Here is a 21,011-nt window from a genome sequence, read left to right as displayed (position 1 = left end):
ACATAAAAGTTAATTAGAATCTTGGAACATTTTGTTGCAGCAATGACCTTTCAACGTTGCCAGAGTGGATAGCTGGCTGCCACCACCTGAGGTCACTGTTTGCCAGCCACAATCAGCTGACGTCACTGCCAGATCACCTGTTCTGCAGTGAGCTCAGCTGTTTACAGACACTCCAGCTGAGTTTCAACAAGCTAATCTCCTTACCAGCTGTCATCCGCCATATACCTCTGCAGCAACTGTTTCTGCAGAGCAATTGCATTTCTAGTCTTCCTGAACACTTCTTCGTTGCTTCATCCCGGTTTGTATTCCAATGATTTATTCATTAATTATGGATAGTTGTTCATTTTCAGATCTTCAATTTAGTGGTGCAACTTATGAAAAATATAGAGACCCACAAACCCATGGAAAAACCCTAATAGTGGTGTGCCTTACTCTTCAAAGGGCACAACCCTTCATGTCACTTAGTTGTCCTTTCAAGCCCTTTGGAATTTCTGCTGTAATATATTCACTTTGGTTAATAAAGTATTTCTTAAATTTTTTATTTTGCCTATCTACACCAGTGGCATTTATTAAGGTTCTTTGTATGTAAGGTATATGGTCCAAACCCTGGTCCTGTAATTTTTTAGGAAGCATCATATTAAAAGCCCCATAATTAATAGCATCTGGGTCTACAACTACAACGATCTCACTTGAAATGGAATCAGCGACCTTCAGATTTGAAGGCGAGCAGACAAGCACTTTAACCACTCGGCTACCCAGACAATCGTTTTGTATAGTTTATCAACAGTCTTCGTCTTCATTATAGTCTTTGTGTCAATGTGTGTGCTTTTAGTTCCATTTTGATCATCTACTAGGCCCATTACTTAGTAGAAGCTTTAGTGCCCCACACTTTGAAGCTAAGTATAGCATTAATTGATTTATCTTTTCATTGCATTTGTGCTTCTGCATAAAAAGTTAGAGAATTTTTGTGTGCAATCCGATTTTGCATTGATGCACACTTTTACAGAGTATCTTAGTTGTCCTTAAAACTTACTCTAGGAAACTATATATGTATTTTTTGCTGGTAAAATGTCTTGAAGTAGGAGATAGTGTTTTCAGGACCATAAGCTAAATCATAACCACAAGCTATGTTCTAATTCCAAACTGGTTAGTTAATAGTTTCCCCACTGTATTAAAAGCTTAAGCCACATAAGACTTTAAGCCAACCATAAAGTAAAAGTTCCTTTAACTGTTTCTGCAGGATGAGGGTCCTCAACATTTCCAACAACTGCCTCCAGTCATTACCAACCTCAGTGGCTGATAACCATCAGCTGGAGACACTGCTCATTACTGCCAACCTGATAACTGATCTCAGCCCTCTCGTCAGGTTTGCCAACCTCCGCACTCTACATGCAGCTTACAACACTATTCATATGTTGCCTGACAGGTAAGAAAAAACATCTGACTGTGGGTTTAGTAAGATTTTGTCTTTAAGATTTTGGTCTTTGTGCACAAAATAAAATTGATGAGTCTGAAACTAGATAATTGGTAGCTTAAAATTTGTTTTCTTTAAAAGATGAGTTGTTAACTTTTTACCCTTCTTGCTTCTCCCGTATTCTCTAACATCTTTTCCTCATCAAAATGTTCACAAAGGCACAGTGGAGAATTGCGAAATGGGATGGACCATTGACTTTGAATACTAAAGTAGCGCATCCATAAACCAGGCGGTGTAGTTAGTTTTTTAACTGAAAGAAAATGTAGTGAAAAAGAGCCTCAAATAGATTGTGCTTTTACCAATCTGCTTTTTCCTTGTAGTATGCCTTAATATAAGTTGATGAAGACATAAAAAATGCCATGGCATACAATGGGCCAGTTTGGCAAGGTTACACTGGTTATGCTGTGTAAAAATAATGGTATACAGCATCAAACTCAGTCGGTGACAACTGAATTCAGTCATTTTATAAGCTAAAAGTTACTGTTTCTCATTACCATTAAACTGATAAATCACTTTAGAGTCCTATTGTATTTTAACAAACAATTTTTACCAACAAGTCAACCTCAGCTGTTAGTAATAAGGAAAATCAATCCACACGTTTACAATAATAATTGTATTTCTTTTGCAGCTGTACATCTGCATGGCCTGAACTGGAAGAAATTGTGTTGTCAGGAAACCAGATCACTCAGTTACCAGAGAATATCACTCAGTTGCGACATCTGAGGGTGCTCAGGATACATTCAAACCTGCTCAGGACTTGTCCTAGTGTGGGCAGTATAGCAGCTCTCAGGGTTAGTACATCATATAACTCTCTGTGTAGTGGCAGCAACTGCAGTAGGTGATGGCATGCAGCTCCTCCGTGAGATGTGGGTTTTGTTGAACTGGTTTTTTATTGATAATGGTAAGGTCAGGTGCAACCTCCAGGAATTCAAGTGGGGATAGGGGTCACTCATTAGAGTGTGGGTTAAAAACTCAGACAGTAAAACCATTGACTATTGGATACAGAGAAGTTGTTGTATTAATAGTCAAAGGTAAAACACTATTGAATAATCGCTATTTATTAGCACCAGCAAGTGAGTTACCCTGGTGTGTGTTGTTAGATCAACTCCATTGAATAAAGCATCACTAAATTTGGACTAGACGCTACCACTTGTCCAAATTTAGCGATGCTTTATTTCATTTTGCTTTCAAACAAGAAGCTGATCTATGAAACTCTGACAAGGCCCTGCACCACCGCATATACTAAAAGTTCTTTAAAGATGGTACCTAGACAATATTCTCTCTAGGAAATTATCCCCCAAATATTATATCTAAGTAACAATGTTCGTATACTTGCTTGGCATAATCCCATTGATTTCTCCTGCGAAGTCTCCTGACCTGCCTTACTTGATTATTTGTTTTATCTTCTTTATTCCTTCGGAGTTGTTGTCTCTCTCTTTTAACCCATTAATCAGTGTCCTTTTCCACATGTTATTGATTATTGTTATTGTTATGCCACATGTCTATTGAATAGCTTCTAGCAGGACTCCGCCCAAATTTCGTCCTCCCAATATTGTTACAAGAGTAGGTACCTACCGACTTAAATTTGTTGATTGTAGTTTTCAACCTTACAAGTAATTGATTTTTTATAGGTTTTGGACCTGGCTCACAATCAGTTGGATAGAGTAAACCTCGCAGCCATCGTCTCACAGAGGCTTCAGTTCCTTGACATCTCTGGCAACGCAAGGCTGCATGTTGATGCCAAACAGTTCCAAGCTTACAGGTAAAACACCACCCAAAGCTGGAAATGTTAAATCCTAGATTATGGTAGTATAACTGTCCTTACTTTTTGTGCAGTAGAAATAATCGAAAATATAGCTTAAGGTGGAACTAATTGCAACACAAATGATTCTTGCTGTGAATGGTAGGTGTAGCGATTGTTCTTCAGTCATTATTATTATTAAAGTAGGCTGTGGTGAATATCTATTTAAATAAAACAAACATCTTCAATTAACTCAAAGCTGCCATCTTTATTAAACCCAAAGTGAAGAAGGAAGAGACTCACAGACGAGGCTCCCCCACTACTGATAGTTACAGTTGTACCAATACAACAAAATATAAAATACAATTAGATTAGAAATGAGTACGTATAACATTTCCCTCTTTGACAAAAGAAACATTTATCTTCTTACTTCAAAATAACTCTCATTACAAAACAACATTAACATAGTTAGTGGTTATGAAACAAATCAAATTTAATTTAAGTTTACAATAACTCTGTTGATAGTGTAACTAATAATGATTATAATTTTTTTTTTCAATTACTATTTAAGTCAAACACTTTTGTTTATTTACCTTTGCTATGGCCTATTTATTATAAATGCATGTTTTCCTGAAGCAACACAAAATAAAACCAAAGTAACACAAAAGAATCCTGAAGCGACACAAAATAAAACCAAAGCAACACAAAAGAATCCTGAAGCGACAGAAAATAAAACCAAAGCAACACAAAAGAATCCTGAAGCGACACAAAATAAAACCAAAGCAACACCAAAGAATCCTGAAGCGACACAAAAGAAAACCAAAGCAACACAAAAGAATCCTGAAGCGACACAAAAGGAAACCAAAGCGACACAAAAGAAAACCAAAGCAACACAAAAGAATCCTGTCCGCAGCGCCATGTAGCGATTGTTCTTCAGTCATTATTATTATTAAAGTAGGCTGTGGTGAATATCTATTTAAATAAAACAAACATCTTCAATTAACTCAAAGCTGCCATCTTTATTAAACCCAAAGTGAAGAAGGAAGAGACTCACAGACGAGGCTCCCCCACTACTGATAGTTACAGTTGTACCAATACAACAAAATATAAAATACAATTAGATTAGAAATGAGTACTTATAACAGTAGGTAGTATGCTTCTAATCAACATACTAAAAATATACATCCGTACTGTGGCGCAAAATACGTTTTTTGGCCGCCATCTTGAAAAAAGTATCAAAATTCGTAAAAATAACTTTTTGGGTATCAAATTACAGTATAGGAAATTTAATGCTGAAAAATGTTATAATAGTGGTTATAAGCACTGTTTAGAAATACGATCGTAGTACAAAAAACCCCCCGCCGCAGCAAACCTGCAGACTAAACAAATTTCCATTTGTCTTAATTGATTTTCAATTAAATCTAGTAATTCAGTTTTAAAAATCTTTGTACAACTATATCTAGAGTTCTACTGTACCGATTTTATAACCTAATGGGTCATTGGAAAGGAATTCGTGTAGATTTTCAAATAATTATTAAAGTTTGATTTTTTAAGATTTGCTAGGTGAAACCCGTCAACGTCGACAATTAGCTTAGGTATTATTGAGTTTGCAAGTAAGATCTTTTAACTATAAATCGATGATAGATAACTCCATTTTTTAACAAATTGGGTCGTTTATAATTTAGCAGTGTGCTTTAGGTACGTCCAATCTCAATAATCAATAATTCCAATGGAATCTGGTATTTAACTGAAGATTTTTAGATAAAAACATATAGAATAATGTAACTGCTGGAATCCATTTTTAATTGAAGTAAAAATTGAAAAAAATCCAATCTAATTGTTTTCGTAGGGATATACATTTGATAGATTAATTATGACAAATATGTGCTTGCATAGCTTTGAGACCAAAATTATGAAAATCGGTCTGGTAGAAGAGCCAAACGAACTCGAAAAAAACAAATTTAACTCCCGTAATTAATGTACAGGGAGGCAGTTTGTGCATAGCTCAAAATATACGTCAAAATGAGTGCTGATGCTTAATAGCAAATCTATGGTGTGTCTATAGCTTTAGTTTAAAGCCGAATTTACACTATGTAGCAAAACCTGCTATATAACTTTTGCTATATAACATTGCTTTATAACTTTTGCTGTATGAAAAATTTACAAACAATTTTAGTGATTCTGGTGCTCTTGCTATATATGTTATATGTAGCACAACCTCATTCGCATTCCGTATCGAAATGTGCGCTGAAGAGACATTGTTCGTGGCAGCTATCGTGGTGATCTTGGAAGTCAGAGAGAGAGACAGACAGGAGCGAAGATTTTAGCAAATTTAGGTTTGACCGCTTCTTGCTTCGAGAAATAAGTACAGTGTAGCAGATTTATTACGGGACCTTAATGATTATGAATACCCTGACAATCCATAATTAAAACGCTAAATAAGGCGACGGTAACTTCAAAAACGTTTTACGTATGATCACAACGCCGGTTGTCCACGGAACAGTTCAATTAAGTTTATAATATCAATAGCCCCAATAATATCATCCCGATCCTAGGTACTGCCACTTTCCGTTTCCAGTCCATCCATTGTAAACAAAGATCGCTGAGCAAAACCGTTCAGCGCTACATATAGCAGATGCTAGACGAAAAATATATGTGTATCATTGCTACATATGGCAATGTTAGGTGTAGCACGTATTTCTTTTGATATTTACCGACTCCCGATGGATAGCACAATTTTAGCTATATATAGCAGGATCTGCTACATATAGCAGTGTTATATAGCACTTTTGTAAAGTTACTTTTTCTACTTCTAGCAAATGTTATATAACATTGCTAGATTTTACACAAATCTGCAATGTAGCAGGTTTAGCTACATCGTGTAAACCCGGCTTAAGGTTAAGGCCAAAATTATGAAAATCGGTCTTGTAGAAGAGCTAACCCGACTCGGAAAAGAAAAAACAATTATTTTTATCGATGGCAATAATTGATTTACCAGTATGCATAATCTAACCATACAAAAAATGAGTTGATAATTTAACAGCTTATTGTTATATTGTTATTTAATTAAATTTTCTTTGATTAAATATTGTTGTTAACAATTTGCATTTGTGTTTAAAGTGTGTTTCTTATGTTAAGTGTGTGATTCTAATGTTATGAGCTTAATATGTACCAAATATTAGTGAGTAAAGTGGTGTATGGATTTCATAACCATTATTTTGCTAGAGACCGTTGCATTAATTTAACCACAATGGGCTCTGTTGCTAGTCTATTAAATAAATAACATTAGGTTTAACGAAACGAGTACCAAGGTTTGCTGCTACAAGGAAACCAATTAAGTGTGTTTTTAGTAAAATATTAATTGTTTAGTATAAAATAAATAAATCTTCAATGTTTTATCAAAATATATCCATAAACAAGGAAACTACAACTTTTTACCATATTCTCCATAAGAATAACATGGGGATTTTAAATTTCCAATTTTTTGAATTTTCCCCGTTACCAATAATCGTACAAAACCCCTTTGATATACTTAACTATTTGTTTTTTAAGCTCTTTAAAAAGGTCTAGAGAGAAATTGGGAAATTTTACGTTTTAAGGGTCAAAAATGAAGAAAAACAAATTTTAAAAGTATAAAATAACTTATAAAAAAACTTTTCAAATGCCACGTTTTTAAACGCACCTTTTTTCGCCCATAGTGCATCACCGTTAACAGTATATTTTAAATTCAACCATTATATTCTTTTCCAGCATGAAATGTTCTATAATTTGATACCAAACCAGATTTTTTAACAATAATTTAATATTTTACACTTTTTTTAAATGGCGACCAAATAACCGTATTTTGCGTAACCGTACAAATGTATATTTTTAGTATGTTTTTTAAAAGTGTATTACCTACCATTTCTAACTGGAATAATTTCTGTTGCAATTAGTTCCACCTCAAACCCTATTTCTACTGCACTATTTCGTTTCTGTGAAGTTAAAAGTTTGAAGTTAAAACGGTTCCTAGAATTATTTTTTAAGGCATTCAGACTCTTTCCTGAAGAGATACACTTGGCTTGAATTACCACTTAGGAATAAATATTAGAATTGAGAGGTTAATTCGAAATCTCATACTCTGGGAGTTTTTGAGTTGCTTATCTTTTAGCTGTGGGTGGGCATAGCTATATAATATCTTTGACTAAATTAATATGAGAGTAGGATTCTTGTTAAATTACTGGAATTGTCCAAAAAAGGTAAAAAGGATGCTTGTTTTTTTTTGTGGGCGAAATAAAGATTTTATAAGAAAATGTGTCTCCCAAATGCACTTAACCTGACATTTCCTAGCAATACCAGTACACCACTCTTTTTGTGAGTTTTTTTTTACAGTTTGGTATAACACATAAGTACAAACTTATTGAACTGTTGTTCCAGGCACCAGCGTGCTATGAGTCTGGTGGACGTGTCAGGACAGAACCGCAGTTGTATCCCATCTTCTCCTCCTCACCAAGAGGTCCCTCCTGGAGACCTGGCCTCACCATGGACTCTAGGCTTCTCTGAGACTCCAGGACAGAGAGACAGGTAATGATAAAACTCATTTTTACTTTCTCCCCCTATACCATAGTAATATGGAGAAAGTATTGTTTTTGTCAAAATTTTCGAGTTTGAGTTTTGAGTGGATATATTCGTTTTGGGTCCCCCTGGACCCAAAAAAGTGGTTTTCGAAGTGATGTCTGTGTGTGTGTGTGTGTGTGTGTGTGTGTGTGGGTGTGTGTGTGGGTGTGTGTGTGTGTGTGTGTCTGTGTGTCTGGATGTGTACAGAGCTAGAGACCACACCTGTGGTCCGATTTCGATGAAATTTTTGTATGTAATTTCTAATCCATGGTATCTCCAGGCGTTTTTTTCATTTTTTTGAAATTTTGATTTTTAATGGGGATTTTCCCATAAAAACCCATAAAAAACCGGAAAAATCGGATTTTCTCAAAAATGGCCCGAACGATTTTGATAAAAATTTAGTATGTTGTAGCCCTTTAAATTCTGAATAAAATGGTACAAATCCCATATCTGTAAAAATTATGGTTCAAAAGTTATGGTCAAATATGTTATTTTCCCATAAAAACCCCATAAAATAACGAAAATAGGATTTTAGAAAAAACCCGGTCTTGATTTAACATAGTATGTTATAGTCCTTACAGTTTTGATAGTTTTTTTTAATTTTTTGGAAATTTTTTAATTTTTATGGGGATTTTCCCATAAAACCCCATAAAATAACGGAAAAATATGATTTTCCCAAAAATGGCCTGAACGATTTTGATCACAATTTATTATGTTATAGTCCTTTATATCCTGAACAAAATGGAACAAATCCCATTTCTGTAAAAATTACGGTTCGAAAGTTATTGTAAATTATGTCATTTTCCCTTAAAACCCCCATAAAATAACAGAAAAATCGGATTTTTCCAAAAATGGCTCGAATGATTCGTTGATTTTGATAAAATGTTTCATGTTATAGTCCTTTAAATTCTGAACTAAATTGTACAAATCTCATTTGAGTATATTTATTCTTACCACTTACACATGATAAAGGTTGTTGACAAACTTATGGGAGAAAGTATGTGTCAGAATGCTGATACCGTTTATTATGTATGATAACATTGATAACAGAATACATAGCTACGACCATTATGTAAATTTGTTGGATATTATTTTCAGTATAACATAAGTAGGTAGCCAGTCTATAGATTAACGGATGAACCAAAATATTAATTATCAATCATTGAGATGGGGACGCCACCTAGGTGCGTATTTTAACCCAAATATGAATTGTTGGATGAGTGTAGAATGGTGTGTGATGATCTGTGTAGCTTTGTTACTGACTAAGATCAGCGGTCTTATTCCTACATGGGAAATTTGTTTAAACAGTTTTTCATTTAGGGATATGTTTGGATGTAGTTAGGAGTACTAAGGAGGCCAGAATAGTGAAGGGTGTAAAAGACTATCAGAATGTCAGAGCATTCATGGGTGGTGGTGGTAGGGAGGCTAAACTTCAGAAGAAAGGGGAGAGAGTAGTGGCATCATGCTATTACACTCTATTACACTCTGTTCATGTCATGTATCAGCTGTCTTGAAACTAGGCATGCAGTTTATTTTCTTCATTTAAAAAGATTTGAAAACAGATGAGGATAAACTTGATCATACGTTACAAAGTGTATCCTAGCAAGGAACTAACAGCAACATTCCAACAGGCTGTGCATATCCCAGTTAAGGTTGCCAGGGTTCTGCAACACTGAAGCGTTGCTGGGACTGTTTGATTCTGGCAACAATGCAGATCTGCCGCAGCTCTTGGTCAAGGCTGTGCCGAGGATATTGTTGGAGGAACGGACTGTCAAGGAGACTGCCTCGGACTATATGAAATACACCTTGCTGTCAGCTCACAGGCAAGTTACAAGAAAACAGTATTATGGTCTTAAGGATATTTAGAACTATTGTCATTGTCAAACCAAATATGAGTTTTTTTTTTGAGATTCTGAATAGTTTTGTGTTTCAAATAAAGTTCTCCAATGACCTCGCCTTAAGTTTGCATGTGCCTTTCACAATATCATGTCCTGTACCTTCGACCCTTCAGTTGTCTCTCTAGAGTCTTTAAGTCTCCTATTTTCTATCTTCGTGTGATTTTACTTGCCGGTTTGTGAAGGATGCGTCAACTCCATCTTGTCTGTCACAATTTGATTTGCTTCAAATAGCATTCTTTTGGTTAGTTTATGTAATGATGTCAATTATATTTATCTGTAAAAATGCAGAGTTAAAAGGTCTGACGTTGTTCAGGTGTTTATTTTTATATAATTGAATTCTTCAATAAAGTTTTAGTACAGGTTTCTTTGATGTAGTCCTATTCTTATCAAAAAGTCCATGTTTCCTTCAAGAAATTGTAGCACTTCGGCTAACATTCTCGTTCACCGTTTTTGTAGGAACCAATGTTCTCCATTATGTAGGCTAGTAACGATAACCATATCCATTTAAATAATATATTTAAATAATATCCAGGCATAGTAATTTAAATTAGAAATAAAACATTACCTAGCTCTATATCTTCTACTTGGTTGCGTTCTATGAGTTTTCCAGGAATTTTCTATGTGTCCATAATTTGCAAATAGTTTCTTTTAACGTTTGATCAAGAAGTATCAATTTTTGTTATTTTGTGAAATATATCTTTGTTGTCCAGGCTTTCCCACTTTTTTCCAGAGGCCAAAAACACCATTTGTTAAAATTTTTATATGTGTAGAGTTATGTGTCCGTAAGCGTGATAACTTGAGTAATTTTTGTCCGAATTGGATGAAATTTGATTTAAAGGTGGCGGGATAAACTTGAATGAGTTCGCGAACCAGCATGGGAACGGGATATTACGGGATGTTTTATGGGGTGAAAATTGGTTTTTCTCATTTTTAACCCTCAAAATACAAAGTTTCCCAATTTCTCTCTAAACCTTTTTAAAGAGTTAAAAAAAAACAAATGATTTAGTATATCAAAGTGTTTTTGTACGGTTATTGGTAACGGAAAAAATTCAAAAATTTGTATATTTAAAATTTCTATGTTATTCTCATGGAGAATATTGTAAAATGTTGTACTTTGCTTATTTATGGATGTATTTTGATCAAACTTGGCAAATTTATTTAATATGTTATACTAAGTTATTAATATTAAAAAAAAATCACACTTTATTAGTTTCCTTATTGCAGCAGTATACCTAAGTACTCGTTAAACCTAATGTCATTTAAATGGATTTAATAGAAAATCAATTCAGACAAATGGAAATTCGCTTAGTCGGCAGGTTTGCTGCGGCGCAGCGGGGCTATTTTTTTTATATATAGATGTTACGTCATAATTAGACCCAATTTATTACATCAATTAATGGAATTGTTTATTAAATTTTGTGATGTAATTGCCATTACAGCAAATGTACCTTTTATATTATCATATATATCACTGAACATTCCAACAGTTGTCTTGCTACATGCAATGCTATAATCTATTTTTGCTACAGAGAGCTGAAGGAGGCTGGACAGAGGTGTGGACTTTGTGCGGTCGTGTGCCATATCACCAGACAGTGGGTGGGGGGACCTCGTAGGTGAGATAATAGTGAAAAGACACTACTTGGTATTGATGTATTCCAGCAAATATCTTAAAATGCTTGGATAGTAGCCTACACAAAAAGTATTAAGAAAAAGTACACATGATAGGTATTTATTTTGGACTTGTCCAAAACAGAAAACTGATATTTGTCCTAATATAGGATTTCTTCTGAGAGTAGACAAAGAGTCTAATTTTTCAGATATAATCTTAAGTTACATCTAACTCAGTGTCTTTAAAAAATTTAAAATATATTAGGTAAGGATAGTAGTGTTATAAAAAAATTATATTTTATATATAAACCATTACTATATATTATAGTAATAGTGATAATAATGGTTGTAGGTATGTACTGAGGATAGCCAGTGTCGGAGAAGCTAAGGCCCTACTGTCCAGAACTACAGGCTCCCTGACTTTTGCACATGCCCCTCCTCAGGTATATTGTAATGTTTATAATAATAAATATTACTAGGTTAAGGTTTATATGAGTCTGCTAAATGCCTAAAAGGAAGAGTGCTACTTGAACTTATCAACATAAAATTTTAGTGTTGAAGTTAAACTTTATAAATAATAAAGAATACCACAAAATTGCTATTCATCCCGATAAAGATTTGATTTGCTTGAAATCAATGATTTAGTTCAAAAAGACATTGCATTAGATTAGATAATAGTATAACATCAACAGACTTCCAGGGGTGATTCTTTTTAAAGAAAAGACAAATGAAGAATGATTAGGTTGACACAAGGGAGGCGATAGCCTCTAACAGACTAAGATTGGTTGGTTTGTTATCCAAAATCATGTACCCAACCCAATTATCAAGAACGGCTGTGTTAACTGTATCCATTATCTCTAGTTGAAATGCATTTCTATGAGTACTAAACTGCACAGAATGTCATCAAACTTTTTTTACTCCCAACCGTAGTACCGAGTTTTTTTTTACTCTTTATTCTAATTCTATATTACTAATATGATCAAACATGAATTAATACCAAATGTGAACAATCTATTTACGATTTTATTGATGAAATAAACTAATTATGTTGTCTGACGTTGCAGCAGTCAGTAAGGAGTCAGCTAGGCAACAGTGCAATGTTTCCTATGGTTGTACCCGACCCCCACGTCACTGAGATAGTTCTCACTGAGCAGGATGAGTTTCTCATCATAGCAAACAAGAGGTGAAACTGGTTACTTTTCAAGTTGAAAGGGCTCATGCTGAGAATCAAACTAATATTATTGTGCTTAAAGTTTAGATGTTTAATTTACTTAGTTCAGGATGGATAAAGTTAAAATATTTTTAAAGATAAATTTATCCCTTAACAATTTTGGATTGTGTAGATTATTCGATTTTGGAGTACTTCTTCTCGCCTCTGAATCACTCAGTGGTGCAGTCTATTATCAGGCAAAGGTTTTGGGGTTTAAATTTCAAGGACTATCTGTCTGTTGAATTCCTATGTAATAGCTATTTACATTACAAGTGTAGTAAAAGCGTTTTTACATCACACAGGTGAATGTTGTGCAACGAGCGGAAGCGAGTTGCATAATTCACCTAAGTGAAGTAAACACGCTCTTGAATAACGCGTAATGTACAAGATTTTACCTGACCCGACAATATACATGGGATTACGTACAATATTTTTCATTATCCATTTCACTCATCTTCTAACAGTAACGTTCTTTTGCAAACAAAAGCTAGGTTAGGAAAATACTTTAAAGCATAACAATAACATATTCAAGCGCACAGCTGATTTCTAGCGTTAAACGTCGTTGGCTCCATAGAGGTATATTTTTTTTGTTAAGCACTCAATGTTATTTAAATGGGTTTCATTACCTCACCGAGTGAGTTTTTTTCAACTTTACATCACTCGAGAAGTAAGGAAGTTGTATACATCATGCTTGAGATAGGGAAGTTTAACATGGCGGGTTAGGTAAACCTTATTTTCTGCTCTACTTGACTCCAACTTCATCATATCATACTAATATTATAAATGTGAAAGATTGTCTGTTTGTTTGAAGTTCAATCACGCATTAACTACTGGTCGGATTGGGCTGAAATTTGGTATGATGATAGCTCACATCCCCGATTAACATATAGACATGCTCCCGCCACAGTGGCTCTGAATTGTCCTATGTTAACCTTATGAGTACCTATTCATATTGAAAAGGAATTAAATAATTTTGTCAGCTGTTTCAACTAAACAAGTTGATTCAATGATATTCAATATCATTAAAAAGTTATAAGGTTTACCAGTACGGTGCAGCACTATTTAATTTTTTGTTGCATTCATGACAACAGTTAATTTGAACAAAGCACGATTGAACTGTCAAAGTAGGATTGTTTACAAAAAGTTGTATTGTTAGGCATCTTTACAGTTAAGTTTATGTTTTTAATTTTTACTAGTGTCCCTGTTGCTCGAATTCGAGCAATTGCTAAGTATTACAGGCGTTGTTTTAAAACAAATTTCAACCAAGTCAGCAATTGTTTGTAGCAAACTGTTAAATTAGCAAACTTATTGACTGTTTACAATTATTAACATGCTCTTCTTCTCACTTTTGATTTCTGACAATAGCTGGAGTTTCACAACATTTTTTGTTTCCAATGTTAATCTTATGGAGAAATACAAAACTTTAAAGGGCTCCAGGGCCTCACTCTCTCATTATTTCCCTAAAAAGAAAGTTTCCTGCACAACTTCACGTTACGCCCTTTCCAATGACAACAAAAGCATGACAATCGGTTCAGTAGTTTCGGAGGAGTAATTGTCACAAAAAATCTGCTTGCGTATTAAATAACTATAGATAAAGAACCTTTTGATATTGTGCAAAAATTCATGATTTAATATTTTTTGTTTAGGTGTAAAGTGGTAGAGCATTATGGTTATGGTAGATGTGTTATACTATAGCATACCGTAAATTAAAAGAACCAATTTTCTCAAACCGTGTCCTCCACCATTGCAAACGCAAAGTACAAGTATAACTGAAATAAGCATTTTATACTCATACGCCAACACCGTACGAAGGGCGGGTATTCTGCTAGTCTCTAATATATTTTAGTAAGATGGTATGATTTTACCCATTATCTGCTTGGCTGGTAATTCCTATAAACTATTCTGGGAACATTTTTGACTTAGCTTCCCTGATTTGGTTCCTCCACAGCTTGTGGGAGGTGATGAGCGTGCAGGAATCAGTGAAGGTGGTACGTCCAGTGAGAGACGCAGTTTTGGCAGCCAAGAAGTTGCAGGATATGGCACAAAGTTATGGCTGCGAGGACAACTTGAGCGTGTTGGTACTGCGGTTCCACTCACTTTCTGCGGAGTTGGACCCCTTCGTGCAGGAACTGCGGACTACTCTTCGTAAAGCCACTTCACATGTGAGTGTCTCCAATGTACAAAAAACTATATATGTCCCAGGTATAAACTACGTGAATTTCTACATCAATTAAAAAGTAATCGATTTGTAATAACCATAAGCCAACATCTGACGAAGATGTTGGATACAAAAAAGATGCTGAACAACATGGCAGGTGTGATATTACTTTTCATGCCACAGTATTACTTTGAATGATACAGGGTGTATTCAAACTCTCTAGAACGCTTTGGTATATTTGTTCCTTAAGTCGAAGATAAGTAAGAAAAATCCTGAAGAGTTGAAAATTAGGATTATGAATTTAACTAATTTAGTTGTATACCAGTTTCCTGTCGGTGTGTTCAGATTTGGCGATGGCCATCTTCTCCACAGACAGTGTCTCCCAATAGGTGGGTGCCGGTGCTGTCTGTGAAACACCCGAGCCCTCTCCCTCTTTCGTCCTCGTCTTCTTTATCTCCCCCCAGACATCCTCATGTGTCAGGTGCTCTCACCCCCTCTTTCCACCTTTCTTCCTGGAGGCTTCATTAGAGTCAGCTTTGGGGGTTCCTGCTTTTTTCCAAGCAATCTGGTTCCCGGAGGAACTGGCTTTGCAGGGAGCAGGGTTAGGGTGCTTGGCAGCTCACGCCAGCCTCCTCTCACTTCTGGATAGCCCCTTTTCGCATTTGGATAAAGCATCTGCTATCCTCCGTCTTCGCAACTCGCCCCTGGAAAGTCTTTTTTTGAGCTTGTCAACATCGTCAGATTTCCGTAGACCTACCTCCTTCATTGGGGTCAGACCGTCTACGTTGTTCCCACAAATACCCGGTATTTAAGGTCCATCTCCCCTGTGACCCGATTAAGGAGGTAAGGGGTACGACTGGGTTCCACCTGGTTCCCAGAAGGCACTCAAACTCGTTAGGCCACCAGTGCCACGAGACTCTAAGCACGGATCGTATTCAACCTTAGTCTAGGCCCCTTATTCTGTTTTGAAGAGATTTTTAAGTATGGATAAGTTCCATAAAATGAATTTAATTTAAATTCATGTTTTTATTTTCGAAAACCCTAAGGTTAAATATAATAAACCCAACTAAAATACCAATTTATGTTTTAAAAAACTATTATGTATAGATTGCATAAAAACGCTAGTTTACAGTTATTATTTTTCAAAATGTTAATCCCCGGCCTACCTGGTGGGTATATCCCATACCCCCCGGTACTGGAGGCGGCTTGGGCCATCCCTGCTCCAGGGCGCTCCAAATCTGGCTACGACACTATTGTAGACTAATAATACTGAAAATGGGTAGCCTGAAGTAATATGTAAAACAGTTCCGTGCTAGAACCTAGTGTCCTAATATGAAAACGGGACATTTGTTTCTTTTGAACCCAACAAATGAGTGCTTCTGGTGTACACTGAATATTGTATTAATTTTTAAAATCTACATTTCATTGAGCTTGTAAATTATTAATGTTGTACACCCTCTACTAGTCTACCAACTTTGTAACAACAACAATTAATCTTCGTGCAGTAGTCCTAACCTTAGTTGTAATCATTGGATTTCTGTGGATTGTTAGTTGTAGCTAATTATAATACTTGTGGATCATAGGGTAAGGGGCAGGGAGGATGTCGATGTACTAATACTTCTTTACTTGTTCTGGTAGTTCTTGCATAATGGCTCAAGATTTGCAAACTGTGTTAACCATAAAATACACTAGGCGGGGTTCACCTAGTAGATTGAGTTGTATATGATCAATAATAAAAAATTGTATTGTTGCAGGGAAACATGTTAAGTGATGGTGAGATGGAGGGAGAGGGGGACAGATCCTCTCCTAGTGGTCAAAGTGATCAAGCTAGCAGTGGACGACATGGTGATCACTTGAACATAGTCCAGACTAGACACTATGTCGCTGACAAAGTAAGTTAACTGAACATGCACAGAAGACTCCCCTTATCCGGACTCCTCGGGAATGAGCCCAGTCCAGATAACGGGTTTTCCGGTTTACCGACGTCCCCAAAAACTTGTTAAAACAGACTGTTTTCTGTCATATCCGACTTAAATTTAAGAGAGCATTGTATTTAGACACGTGATCACTGGTCTCAAATCTTTCCCACAAGAACAGTCGTTTCAGTACTGCCCACTTCCTGCCGATCTAGTCCGGTTAAACCAATGTGCTGATAAAAATTGTCTGGTTAAAGAGATGTCATTTCCGCCGAGTGTAGCCCGGTTAAATGGTGTCCGGATAGGAGGGAGTATACTGTAGATAGATCTTGAACAAGGAGAGAGATAAAACTAAATTAACAGGCCTGTTTCATTAAAACCCCTGTTTATGTTTATGTAATATGTATGTGTACGTCGCGTGTGACAGTTTATGTTTTTGCATATTAACGACGCCATAAAGGCTGTACTACTGATAATGGTACAAAGATGCTGAAAGGGCCGTAACATTTGTAACATTACTATACGAGCTGATTGACAAAGGTAACTCTTATTTATTTAATGATTTTAGTCACAAGATCAGCTCAGGAGCTAAAAAACATGGATTTTAGCTAATTTAAGGTATGGTAAAGTAGCTAGCTACTAAACATTTAGCAATTGCAATCCAAAAACGTCATGAGTGATGTTATCTTGTTCTTCACTTCTTGCAAGTTTTTTTATTTACTATCATATACTCACTAGCTGTCATAGCTCCTACTCTTTCTAATGCTAAAGAAGACGTATGCCCCAGGGCATCCTCAAGGGCTCTTTACCTACTGAAACACCATACAAATATGATACTGTACAATACTGACATGGGCGAAATTTAGCTTTGGAGCACTCTTTGAAATGTCTTAAAACCGAAATTTTTCCCAGAATGACTTGATAACACCCCGGTCCTACCAGTCAGTTCTGATGCATGAGAATGGTACAAGGAAAATGACTCCAAAGCACAAAGGACTCGACCTTTACACCAATGGAAACTTGGCTGATGCCGAAGAAACATCTTCTGACAGGTATACACTGAACAGTTCACAGTACATGATTATTTAGTCTTTTTTAGTGCTGCAGATTTTCATTTTTTTTTTTATTAACTAACCACATAAACAAATTAGATGAAACAGTTGGGTAACTGACATTGCTGATTATTAAAAGATTACCTTTTGTTTGTGAGGAAAGGATTATTGCTTTGCTTGGTTCAACATTATGCCCAGTTCCCAGTTGTTCCGTATTCATTATTAGGTTTTTGATCAATTAATCTGGCTAAAACAGGTAGTTTTAGTAAAGAAAAAATTGTTACCTCATTCATTCTACACTTATTCTTGATTAATCTATATCCGTGGCACACAGTTGTGTGCTGACACCATTGTACAACTAACCAATTACTGTATATTCTCTTGAAATGGAGATTTCATTACTAAATAATAAAATTTATTAAGTAGATCATTCAGATTACTGACACACAGCATTGTACAAAATTCAAACAGTTCTTTAGATTCATTCAATTCCTAACTACAGACGATTGTGTAGATCTACAGCGCTGTCGGAGGAGCAGTTCCGGTGCTGGGAGTATATGCTGGAACAGAACACACAACTTTTGTTTGACAAGGAGTTGGATACTTTGTCTCGAGGGTTCATCCGTCGTTCTGTCCCATCCAGACCTACACTGTGGCCTCGAACGAGGAGCAACCCAGCTCTCAATGAGCCTACACAGCCCGCCTTGCTGTCCAGGTCAGTACTTTAATTTAATTGAACAGATAGAAGGGTGGTTAATCTTTAGTTTTGTATAAGTCATCATTGGGTATGGATGGTATAGTGGGGTGGAAAGCGGTATTTACACAGGCCAAAATGTGATGAGCAATAAAAGCTCTATTATGATTGTCAGTTTTGATTAAAAAATGTGATAAATCTACAAGATCAATATACAGGGAGCGGCAAAATGATCTGACGGTTTTCTTTGCCGCCCTGTCGAATGAATGAGTGCTAGTCCTCAGCGGTCTGCACGTAAATAAGCTGCGGCTCTGCAGATGTCTGGCCACTCGGTAGAAGAGTATTACGATACTACCTGCACTTTCATTCATACAAAATGGCAATTGTGCAACAAATAGTTGAAACCCAGTTTCTTATGCAAAGCGCATCTCATTTTCAGAACAAGTGATCGATTTGCTTACACGTGACAAAATTTTCATTATGACCGACGAATCGCACTTTCAACCACACCACACAGTCTTCCTCACTCTCTTGGTGTTCTCTGGTGTGCGGGCTGACCTTGGATGGTCTGTTGATATTAGTTTCAATGCTGAACTAGTAGCTCTAAAGTTACCCACCCACAGCAAAATAGTTTTTCCAGTTGGGACTTTTCTTCTTTGACACACATTGTCAACTGAATAGCTCCACAGGAATTGCCACTTTAAAAACACTTCCACTACAAATATATGGTGCTCAGCCATACACAGCTCCATGGCTACTAAAAATGTCCACACGTTGGCTTTATAACTCCCCTATTCCCACCACCCTCCGCCATTCACTCCCTCGACAGGGCGGCAAAGAAAACTGTCAAATCATTTTGCCGCTCCCTGTAGAATGTTTAATCCAAGGGGTAACTTTAAAATATCTTTCATGATAAAACAACAACAAAATTAATAATGTTGTTATTTCAGCCCTACTATTTATCCACCCCTTTACCAACAATTGAAATATCTTTTCCAGACACTTTGGGAGTGCCAGATCATTTCATCCGATCCCTAACAGACCTCTGGGCACCGTGAGGTCACTACACGGAGGCCCCAATGCAGCTTACTTCGGCAGTCTGCAGCGGCTGATGCCGTACCATCTGGAGTACGACTTTGCTGTGATCAGAGAGAGGTCTGAGCCCGGCAGTGACTCTCTTGAACAGGACGGAGGCAGAATGCACAAATACTGGGATGTTGCCACAACTGAACTATGATTCTTGTGTTTGAATGTCATAGATTTGCTCATATAACCCTAAATGAAATCAAGAATAAGGCTAAGTAGCTTAAGATTAACAATTATTAATAGTATCTCTAACATAAAACGTGAACTGATACTGTAGAAAAAATTTTTCATTCTCTGATAGTTGAATTAAAATATAAAAATAATCCTGTTAGAACAATAATCAATGCCTCTGAATTCATTGATCTTTGATGCACTTGCATTAAAACCCACAGGTTTCTTATAGATGAAGCCAAGAACCCACAGTTCAAATATCATTAAAATTTATATTAACAATTCAAATTTCAGTATAAAAAAGCTGGCTGTGTTTGAGTTCTGTATAAGTGAAAGTAAGGGTCTACTGTACTAACTAATCCTATAAATACGGGTTTTGTATTGAATTAGACGCCTGGAATTGTCTGTTAGTAACAGTTTAAGTAATAAACATTTAAATATGTAGAATTTTTCTTTGTGTGAATTGATTGTTTCCATAACATGTGCAATATAAATACAGTGTTCACATTACTAAACTCATAGAAACAAATCATGTAGACTTATTAGACCTTATAAATAACTTGTTTAGGAAAAGTAAGAAGCCAAAAATAGATGTACAACATACCTTATAGAATATAGAAATATGTAAAAATTGTAACTATGTATCATATTATAAAGTTATAGAGATGTATATATCAAGTTTACTGTGCAATCTGCAAGTTTAACATGAAGAAAAAGTGCAATGTACAACTTTATTTCATCATGTGATATTTTATTTCTATGTGAATTATACTAAAACTTTTGCTAAGGAATTGTATTGGTTGTATTTTTGTATTTTATACTCCTTTGCACAAAATATTTTTCATACAACCAATTCTGCGTAGTTATCAATCTAATTCACTACCTACCTAAATTTGACTTGTTATGTAGATGCCGATTGGATTAGCAGAAGTATATCTAAATTACTCTTTTAAAACAGTGCATTTGGGAACCACATTTTGTTATTGGATTACATTTCTATGATATACAAGAATACGAAGGCGATGATGAGTGAAAGATGAAAATAATATGAATGAGATGACACCTTTGTAACTGAATAAAATCAGCTGGTTCTTAAAGCCAGGACCATTTATCAAAAGCCAAATGATCTAAGACAGGTTGGTCCAGTTTCAAACCATCTAAAAGCTACTGACTTTTATCTGTATAATCTGGCGACCTCCTAATTACCAAGCAATCGTTTGAATCCACTTAGCTACCCAGATTTTTATTACTCATTCATGCACAAACTACTGGACTCTATTTTTTTATGGAAAAATGTTATGTAGATGTTATGTTGTTGAAGTTAAATTAAAGTAAAGGCTGAGATGCAACTTGTCTGGTAGTTGGAATGCAGGGATATTCTGCAATAGAGACTTGGATTCAAATCCC

The 21,011-nt window shown here is 35.8% G+C and overlaps 1 protein-coding gene across 3 annotated transcripts in view; it reads left to right on the top strand.

The window, feature by feature from the left end:
• Positions 1-20,370, top strand: part of LOC128999822 (protein phosphatase PHLPP-like protein) — a 37,816-nt gene extending 17,446 nt beyond the window's left edge. For 2 of the 3 annotated variants that reach the window (XM_054426513.1, XM_054426515.1), the window contains 14 exons: positions 41-298; positions 1,241-1,426; positions 2,103-2,265; positions 3,106-3,236; positions 7,632-7,778; positions 9,443-9,634; positions 11,239-11,322; positions 11,670-11,760; positions 12,382-12,500; positions 14,476-14,689; positions 16,440-16,577; positions 17,514-17,653; positions 18,168-18,368; positions 19,347-20,370. In XM_054426513.1, the coding sequence (XP_054282488.1) occupies positions 41-298; positions 1,241-1,426; positions 2,103-2,265; positions 3,106-3,236; positions 7,632-7,778; positions 9,443-9,634; positions 11,239-11,322; positions 11,670-11,760; positions 12,382-12,500; positions 14,476-14,689; positions 16,440-16,577; positions 17,514-17,653; positions 18,168-18,368; positions 19,347-19,584 (2,302 nt within the window). In that variant the 3' untranslated portion in view covers positions 19,585-20,370. The remainder of the gene's footprint in view (positions 1-40; positions 299-1,240; positions 1,427-2,102; positions 2,266-3,105; positions 3,237-7,631; positions 7,779-9,442; positions 9,635-11,238; positions 11,323-11,669; positions 11,761-12,381; positions 12,501-14,475; positions 14,690-16,439; positions 16,578-17,513; positions 17,654-18,167; positions 18,369-19,346) is intronic. The other variant, XM_054426514.1, reaches the window with a different exon arrangement.
• The last annotated feature ends 641 nt before the right edge of the window (positions 20,371-21,011 follow it).

This window comes from Macrosteles quadrilineatus, unplaced genomic scaffold (genome assembly GCF_028750875.1).
Source record: "Macrosteles quadrilineatus isolate MER2022 unplaced genomic scaffold, UCM_ALF_1.0 Scaffold_8__2_contigs__length_117827958, whole genome shotgun sequence".
Lineage (NCBI taxonomy): Eukaryota > Metazoa > Arthropoda > Insecta > Hemiptera > Cicadellidae > Macrosteles > Macrosteles quadrilineatus.
This window is presented reverse-complemented; position numbering and strand designations above follow the sequence as displayed.